The sequence below is a fragment of the Melozone crissalis genome, unplaced genomic scaffold, assembly GCF_028551555.1.
Source record: "Melozone crissalis strain CALT ecotype California unplaced genomic scaffold, PUWL_Pcris_2 ptg000114l_1, whole genome shotgun sequence".
Taxonomy (NCBI): domain Eukaryota; kingdom Metazoa; phylum Chordata; class Aves; order Passeriformes; family Passerellidae; genus Melozone; species Melozone crissalis.
In genome coordinates, this window is record NW_026535891.1 from 2,097,240 (window position 1) to 2,106,545 (window position 9,306).

At 59.1% G+C, this 9,306-nt stretch overlaps 1 protein-coding gene across 1 annotated transcript in view; it reads left to right on the forward strand.

Moving 5' to 3' along the window:
- LOC128948158 (Fc receptor-like protein 4) overlaps positions 1 to 9,035 on the forward strand; it is a 56,725-nt gene extending 47,690 nt beyond the window's left edge. Inside the window, exons 6-9 of the mRNA XM_054292761.1 lie at positions 8,019 to 8,321; positions 8,402 to 8,488; positions 8,694 to 8,712; positions 8,933 to 9,035. Coding sequence (XP_054148736.1) covers positions 8,019 to 8,321; positions 8,402 to 8,488; positions 8,694 to 8,712; positions 8,933 to 9,035 — 512 coding nt within the window. The remainder of the gene's footprint in view (positions 1 to 8,018; positions 8,322 to 8,401; positions 8,489 to 8,693; positions 8,713 to 8,932) is intronic.
- Positions 9,036 to 9,306: the final 271 nt, after the last annotated feature.

The following is a 9,306-nucleotide window of genomic DNA, read 5'->3' on the forward strand; positions in this document are numbered from 1 at the left end:
ACTGGGGGTGTAAGGAGCCAGCGCCGGTGACAGTGCCAGTGCCAGGTGAGCATCCCATAGCATCCCAGTGTGGGGGAGGCCCTGTTGGAATTGGGGATCCCTGTTGATCTGGGTGTGACTCCAGGGGGGGATCCCCATGAAAACGGGACCCACTGTGTGACAGGACTCCCATGTCCTACGGCTCGGTTAGAATTGCAAGTGTCAGCACAGGAGCTGCTGGAGGGGGACACAGTTACACTGCGCTACCGGCACTGGCGAGACATGTCGGTCACTGGAGTGTGATTCTTCCATGGAGACAAGGAGGTGGGGAGGTCCTTCAGTGGGACTGAGCTGTCCCTGTCCCCCCTGCAGCTGAATCACAGCGGCCACTAGAGCTGCAGGGGCTGGGTGGATTCTGAAGTGTCACTGTGGGCACAGTTGGTGCCAGTGAAAGTGACAGTGCACAGTGAGTATCCCCATGGCTGGAACTCCAATCTCCTGGCACCCCCAAAGCCACTTCCCAGCAAACTCAGAGTCACAGTCCTCACCTCCCCTCTCCTTCCCTGAGCTCTTCATGGTGCCGGTGCTGGAGTGTCCCCTCGAGCCCTTCCAGGGGTCCCCCCTGACTCTCAGCTGCCTCAGCACCCCAGCACACTAGGGGTCCCCAATTCCAATACAGGGGCCCCTCCACACTGGGATGCTTTGGGATGTCCCCAGAGCAGGGCACAGGCTCTGGTCACACAGGAGGTGACCCATGGGGCAGCGCCAACCCAGAGCCCTTGGGGCCCCCGCAGGTGCCAGGCTCGGGACACTCAAACCCTCCCACCATCTGAGACTGTCATGGGGGTTTGTTTCCACTTCTGGGTCTGGCACACCTGTAGGTGCCACTCTCGGTGACAGTGGTCGCGTCCCTGCTGCCCCCAGCGCTGCACGTCCTTGTACCAGGTGGTGGCACCAGTGGTCCCCGAGCCCTAGCAGGTCAGTGTCACCTGGTCCCACAGCACCGCCAGCCTCCAGGGGGGCTCCACCAGGAGCTGGGTGGTCTGGGCACCTGTGGGTGACAGGGGACACCAGCCTGCCAGGGCCAGCGTGGGGCTGGGGACAGCGGGGTGGGGCCATGGCATCCCCGGAGGACTCACCAGCAAGGCCGAGGGTCTGGGGTGGAAGGGTGAAGGGACAGGGCTCAGTGGGAGTGGCACTGCACGGCACCCGGGATACAGGGTGTGGTGGGTGTCCCGAAACAGTCCCCATAGGTGTTGAAAGCAAAGGGAGCCAACCCATCTTTGTTGATCAGCATCAACTCCCATTTATTGATCAAATCAGCCACCTTCTGTAACAGTGTTATTTAACTTCATGCATATCGAATAATTCCAGCTCACGATAAGTTACAGAGAAATCTCTAACCCCTCCTTTTGTTTACAATACCTGTGGTTTGTTTATTGAAAACAGGATCAGTGTTCTCACCGTGATATGAAAAGTTCTCAAAACCTTCATATCTGTTCCCAGAGCAGCTATCTGTTCCCAGTAGCAGCCAAGGACAGAATGTTTTGCCTGTTATGAGAAGACTGTCTGAGAATATTATTGTTTATGAAATGGTGCTTGAGAACCTAATTATTTACAGAATCAAGCCTGGGAAATGCTGCTTTACAGCTACCTTTTACTTTCCCATCAGCTGTATACCTTCATGGCCTCTTTCTTTAAGCCATGCTTGAACCAGGCTCTCCACACATAGGGGCAGCACTTCTTGTGGGAAAGTGCATGGGGGTGGTCCCCAAAATATTTGGAGAGGCTGGGGGACATGTCTGTGTCAGAGTCACCCGTGCACCACATCCCTGTGGCATGAACACTTTGGGAACAGGGACACCGAGGCCACCCTGGGCTGAGGCAGAACATGGGGACACTGTGGACACCCCAGGCACAAGGACATCACAGACACACCCCATGCTGGCCCAGGTCACTCCCACCAGCTCATGATCCCATCCCATGATCCCATCCCCATGATCCCATCCCCATGGCCACATCCTCACCATTCTTGTCCCCTTCTGTCCGTGTATCCCAGTTCCATTGTCCCTATCCCCAGAGCTCCCTGAGCCCAAAGGTGCCAGTTCCCAAATTCCTGTCCCCACATCTCCAACCCAAAATTCCTGCCCCTCTTCCTGTCCCCAAAGCCACTCTACATCCCCAGTCCCACTCAGGTCCACTGTGGGTAACATGGACTGGCTCTGCTGGCATTGGGGACCTCAAGGGACCCCACAGCCCTCCTGTGTCCCTTCCCCTCCCCATCCCTGGGGTGTCAGGCCCATGCCCGGGGCACTCACCCCACAGGAGCATTGCCACCTTCCCGGCCATCCCAGTGTCCCCAGCCATGTGCACTGGCTGTCACTCACTGCTGTGGCCACTGCTCCCCTGGCTGGCACCTCTTCGGATAAAGGGGAAGGAAGTGAGGTCACATCTCAACCTTATGCGTAGGTGGCCTTTGGTGGGGGCCAGGTGGCCACAAGCTGAGGACAAGCTGGGGACAAGGCTGCATAGTCTGTGGACATGTTTGGGGATGCTGTTGCCCGGAGTGGGGGCTCAGGGGATGTGGGGAACCAAGGATGGGTGTCCAGTAGAATAGGCCTCCAGGGGAATTGGGGCCTCCATGCCTGGGGGGTTCCAGGACTGGGGGTGCTGTGGAAACATGTTTCCTGGGGATTTGGGGTCATGGCATGTGGGTGCCAGGGTTGGGGCTGCAGGGGGAAAAGGAGACCCTGGAGAACAGAGGTTCTGGGGGAAGAAGCTGCCCATGAGATTGGATCAAGGCAATGGTGGTCCTGGGCAATGGCAGTCCTGGGATGGGGGTCTTCTGGGAGGAGAGACCAAGGCAATGGGGTTGGGTTCCCAGGGGAATGGGGGTGCCAGGGATGGGCAATGTCTGGGTGGGCACAGAGGTCAAAGCTGCTTCCGGGATTCCCTCAGATTTTTGGGTGACTCAGAACCCAGCACAGTCCCCACAGTGCTCATGGCCAGGGGGGCAACTCAAGGTTGTCCTGGGAGGTTCTCAATCTCTGCCCCACACACTCCTGGGCTTTTTCCTACCACTCCCATTTCCCAGCTCAGTGACCTCAGCAAACATGTGATGACCAATTGGCTGGGACAAAATTACACATCCATAGAATAAAGGCAAGAATCTTTTCCCACACCATTATTTTCCCAATAAAAAATAAATCAAACTGACAAGGTATAAAATTAGCTGGTTTATAGAATACTTTGAATCATTGCTTTCCCAACAAGTCACTCACAATGAAAACACAAACAAATCACAAAAAATGATGGTTTTTTTCTCCCTTTAGGAGCCCCGTGCTGCATCCAAGGGCAGCATTTGCTTGTGGATACCACAGAGTGCGTGGAATCTCCCTGAGTATCCAACAGCTCCATGGGATTGTTCCCTGCCTGTTTGGCAGCAACCCAGCCCCTAAGGAAGACTTTTGTTGATCCATATTTAGGAATTCTCCCCGTTTTTCTCAGTCCCACCCTGAAACTTGAATGACTTCCCATGGACTCAGCTCCCCAAATGGGAGAAGCTCTGCCCATTCTTGGGACAGTGCACAGGAATCTGTGGAAATGCCCATGTGTGTCTCAGGGTCTGATTCCCTGGTAAATCCACTCCAGCCTGCCCTGAATTCCCCTGCCTGGGCACTCCGTGCTCCTGCTCTGGCACTCCTGTTCCCCAACACCTTGTCTGCAGCCCCTGCTCAATATTTCCAGACTTTTCCCTCTCTTCTGGTGTGCACATCCAGAACCCAAACATTCTTTCTTGGAGGTCCCAAAGGGCTGCAGGTTTTGTTCAAGAAGGAGGGTCCAGGTCAGGTTGTTGAGCAGATTGTTGTTGTCTTTGCAGTAGTTCTAGGGTTCTCTCAGTCCCTTGCTGAGAGGGACAAAATGATCAATTGCTGCCTTTCTGGACTGGTTCCCACACAGCTGCCCTTGCATGGGGAGTTTCCAGCCAGCCCTGCTCTGAAAACCATCAAAGGCCCTTGTAGAGCCGCTGCTTGGGCTCCCTTTTGGTTTTGTGCTTCTTGCAGAGCTGAGCAAACCACAGGCAGGCCTTTTTCCCCCACAGAATTCTCACCTCTGCAGCAGCTCTAAAGCTGCCAGAATCAAAGCCAAGGGGGCAGGGGGGACCCTCACGTGCTGGCTGCCACCTGGGGCTGGCCAGAGCAGGGCTGGGCAATGGCCATTCCTGTGCAGTGGGGCTGGGCCATGGCTGGGCCCCATCCTTGCATTGACAGGCACCGGGCAAGGAATGTGCAGGGACATTTCTGAAACTGCCACCCATAGGGACAGGACACCCCATGCCAGGATGTGTCACCCCCTGGACTGGTTTCTCCCAGGTCAACTCCACAACAGGGACCTCACAGGGCAGGATCCTCCTGGATGTGCCCTCCCAGGACAGACACTGCCTCCCTTTGCCATCTGACTCTCAGCACAAATGGCCTCTTCCTTTTTGTCCAGGAAAAAGAAAGTGAAAGTGTTGAGGGAGCACCGCCCAACACCTCCATCCCCCACAGCCTCCCCATCCTTCCCTGCTCTCCTTACTCCCAATTATCCCCCTCCCATGGCTTCCCCCAGTGCGTTCCCTGCTCAGATGATTCCTGGGATTGCTGAGCCAGGAACTGGAGTTGAGGGGACATGGCATAAAAGTGAGGAAAAAAAGGAAGAAAACAGAAATAAAGAGAGAAAATTCAAGGGCAGGGGAAGGCACAGAAGCAGAGGTACCCAGGACCCCCATGTGATACCTGCACAGGAAACAAGCATCCCAAGGGGGCAGCACCTGGCCATGGGTCACCCCAAAATCTGAGGCACCCAGGGAAGGAGCTGTGACCCCCATGCCCCCGCAGCAATTGCCCATCCCTGGCACGCCTATTCATTTGGGACCCCAATCATGGGAATCTGATTTCCTTTTGTCCCTCCTTCCCTAAGACCCCTTCCCTGGACTGCAGTTCCTCACAATCTCCTACCCCAAAGAAACCCATCCTGGTAATTCCAGTCCCTGGGAGCCCCATTCTCTTGGGGACATTGATTCCACCAGGTCCCCTATTGTTACAGGGTTCCCCTTTCCCCTGGCACCCCCATCCCTTGGCCCCCATCCCATGATCACAAATCCCTGGAGGCCACATTGTTCTGGCACCCTCATCCCCAAGTTTGAGTCCATCCATCCACTGGGACCCCCATTCCAATGGGACCCGATCCCTGGGCACCCCATTGCTCTGGAAACCTATTTCTGGCTCCCTACACCACCTCAGACTCCAAATTCTGTCCCCACCATGTCCCACCATCACCCCCATGTCCCACAAGGTCCCCACCCTGCCCCCATCCTGTCCCCACCCTGCCCCCACCAAGGGCCACCTACATGTGGGGACGGACGTGACCTCGCTTCCTTCCCCTTCATCCGAAGAGCTGCCAGCCAGGGGAGTGGTGGCCACAGCAGCGAGTGACAGCCAGTGCACATGGCTGGAGACACCAGGATGGCTGGGAAGGTGGCACTGCTCCTGTGGGGTGAGTCCCCTGGGCACGGGTCTGACACCCTGGGGATGGGCCCTGGTGAGGCAGAGACTGGTGGGGAGGGGGCAGAGGGGAGCTGCAGGGTCCCCTGAGGTCCCGAAAGGCCGCAGAGCCAGAGCATGAGGTGACCAGGGCTGTGGGGACAGGAGAGGGGGGACAATAACGGGGAACAGGGATTTGGGGAACTATCTTGGGGCTGGTGGGGGTGACCACTGCAACCACTGTTGAGTCTCCTTTTCCGTGTGTCCAATGTGTCCCCATGTCTTAACTGAGCAAGGGCTAGTCGGTGTGTCTCTGCCCCCAAGGGGTACTTGCCACACTATGACAGTTTATGGACAGCCCCCACACCCAGTCCCTCCCTTCCAATGTCCCTGTGATGCCACCCTCACCCAGCCCTGCCCCTTCTCCCTTCCAGCCCAGACCCTCGGGCTCGTTGGTGAGTCCTCGGGGGATGCCATGGCCCCAACCCTGCTGTTCCCAGCCCCACGCTAGCCCTGGACGGCTGGTGTCCCCTGTCACCCACAGGTGCCCAGGCCACCCAGATCCTGGTGGAGCCCCCCTGGAGGCCGGTAGTGCTGTGGGACCAGGTGACACTGACCTGCAAGGGCTCGGGGACTGCCGGTGCCACCATCTGGTACAAGGACAGGCAGCGCTGGGGGCAGGAGGGACATGACCACTTCACTGTCACTGAGAGTGGCACCTACACGTGTGACAGACCCGGCAACGGGCACAGCCCCTCTGTGACAGTCTCAAATGGTGAGAGGGGTTTGGTTGTCTCCAGCCTCGCACCTGCAGGGACCCCAAGGTCTCTGGGTGGGCTCTGCTCCATGGGTCACCTCCTGGTGTGACCAGAGCCCATCCCCTGTACACGGGGAGATCCCAGAGCATCTCAGAGTGGAGGGACCCCAGTTCTGGATTCAGGGAACCCTGCTGCACTGGATGTGTTCCAATTCGAGGGTCCTTGAGAAAATTGAATGCCACAGGTGTCCTAAGACTCCCATGTTCCACAGCCCGACTGGTGCTGCAGGTGCCGGCGCAGGAGCTGCTGGAGGGGGACATGGTGACACTGCGCTGCCGGTGCTGGGCGAACATGTCGGTCACTGGGGTGCGATTCTACCATGGGGACAAGGAGGTGAAGAGGTCCCTCAGTGGGACCGAGCTGTCCCTGTCCCCTCTGCAGCTGAACCACAGTAGCCGCTACAGCTGCGGGGGCCAGGTGGACTCCAAGGTGGCACCGTGGGTGCACTCGGCTTCAGTGATAGTGACAGTGCACGGTGAGCACCCCACAGCCGCCACCCTGACACCCTCACAGCCCCTCCCCAGGGACTCAGGCTCACAAATCTCCCTCCCCTCTCCTTCCCAGAGCTCTACTCGGTGCCGGTGCTGGAGGGTCCCCCTTCTCTTACTGTGGGATCCCCCCTGACTCTCAGCTGCCTCAGCACCCCCAGCCCCCTGCGGCCCCGAGTCCCCCTCCTGCACCTGTTCTACCAGGACGGGCAGGTGGTGGGGGGCCCGCAGGGGTCCCCGCAGCTGCTGGTGCCTGCTGTGGGGGTCTTCAATTCGGGGAATTTCAGCTGCCAGGTGCAATCCGAGGGAGGGACCATGCAGAAGAGCAGTGCCCGGCTCCGCATCACGGTGTGCAGTGAGTGCGGGGATGGGCACAGGGAGCCCCCACAGCCTCCTCCGGGGCCCCTGCCCTGTCTGGGGATCTCCATAACTACCCGGGTTCCCCATTCTTTCCTTGGTACCTCACCAGATCCCCCAGCCCTATGTGGGTACCCCCATCTTTCCTGTAATCTTTTTCCACATCCCCTCATTCCTACTGGGGTCACCCTCCATGTCCCGCCATTCCTCTCTGGGGTCCCTTCATCTGTCCCTGGTTCAACCTCAGGCCTCTCTGATCTCCCTCCATGGTGGTCAGGTCTCACCATTCCCTCCCTGGTTTTACATACTCTTCCTGGTGTCTCCCCATCTTCCTCTCCAGGTTACTCATCCTTGAGCCCTCCATCATTCCTTGAGGTCCCGTTCCAAGCCCCCCTCCTATCTCTCTGCCTCCTTTTCCTCACTAAGGTCCCACTTCCCCTCTCCCATCCCTCCCCCCCATGGGTCTATCACTGTACCCTGGTGTCCCCTTATCCAAGGGGTCCCACCCTTGGGGGTGTCCCTGTCAGTGCAGCCCCCTGGGGGACAGGTGGCATGCAGGGACTGACTGGTGCTGAGCTAGGCGGTGGCTGCGGGTCCCCTGTCCTTCTCCTGGCACCGGGAGGGCTCGGGGGCACTGCTGGGAACTGGCCCCTGCCTGGAGCTGTGCCACGTTTGGGACAATGACAGTGGCCAGTACCGGTGCTGGGTCAGCGACGGGGACACCGTGGCTTGGAGTGACCCCCTGAATGTCACCGTCCTGGGCAAGCAGGACCCTCGGGATGGGGGTGACACCTCCCATGGCAACCCCCATCCCACCTCGCCCAGTGCCAGCCCTGTCTGTGTCCCCACAGTGCCCGTAGCCAATGCCACCATCAGCCCCGGTCCCCTGTCACACCAGGTCCGTGCAGGTGACAACGTGACCCTGCGCTGCTCTGTGCAGGTGGGCTCAACCCCTGTCACCTTCACCTGGCTGCACAATGGGCAGGAGGTGGCCCGGGGTCCCCTCCTGGAGCTCAGGGACATCGATGTGGGACATTTGGGCACCTACCAATGCGTGGCCACCAACCAGCTTGGACAGGACAGGCACCGCGTGTTCCGGGCACTCAGCCCTCAGCTGGCACTGGAGGTGACACCTGGCTCACCCTGGGTCACAGGTGGGGTCACACAGGGTCACCGGGGTGCTCAGTACTCCCACGGTTCAGGGTAACCGCAGTGTGTCCGCCTCTGTCCCCAGCAGTGGCTGTGAATGTCGGCAGGACCCTCCTGTTCCTGCTCCTGCTCCTGGCTGTCATCAGGGGCTGTCACTTGTGGCGCCGCTGGGGTGGGTGACATTGGGGGGGGTGGGGTGGTGGATGTCCTGGAGTGAGGGGGAGCCCCCAGAGTGGAGGCAGAGATCAGGAATCTGGTGGGAATCAGGGCTGCTGTGGGGATTTGGAGGTCCCATGGGTGGTTGGAGCTGCTGAGGTCCCAGGAAGGTTCAGGGGTCCCAGTGTCCCCACGGTCACCCCCTTCCCTTTCCCTTGCAGCCACCAGGAAGCCCCAGCACAGGTGAGTGGGGGCCTCTGTCTGGGACTCTCCTTTCCCACTTCCCAGAAACCAGCCAGATCCCCCTCCTTATCCCCCCAGGACCCCCCTAGTGGTGGGAGCTGTGCTGGACCCCCATATTGGGGGCACTGAGTGGGCAAAGGGTGAGTAAAGGAGGCGACAGGGACACCACACCCACGGGTATCACTCCCACCCAGGTCCTCAAAACTGGTGTCACTCTCACGGCCCCCACGGGTGTCACTCAGCCCTGCCCCACCTCAGGATCCACAAGTGACCAACCTGGAGCTGTCGGGACCCCACGAGGGACATTGGGACCCCCGTGACTACGAGAGCGTGCTGTGACACTCGGGGCACTGGGGGTCCCTGCCCCAGGGCACTCCCCTTCCCCCCCACCCCATCCTGTATCCTGTGTTCCTGTGCCTGGGGGGGTGGCAATGAGTGGGGGGGTTGGATGTGGGGCTGCCCAGAGCTCCCCATTCCAGTGCTCCCAGTGCTCCCTGCACGTCCAGGGGCTCCCCTTTACCCGTGGCCCCCACCAGTGCCAGGGGACACAGGAGCCTTGTCCCTCTTATTGGACCCAAAACACAGCTTTTG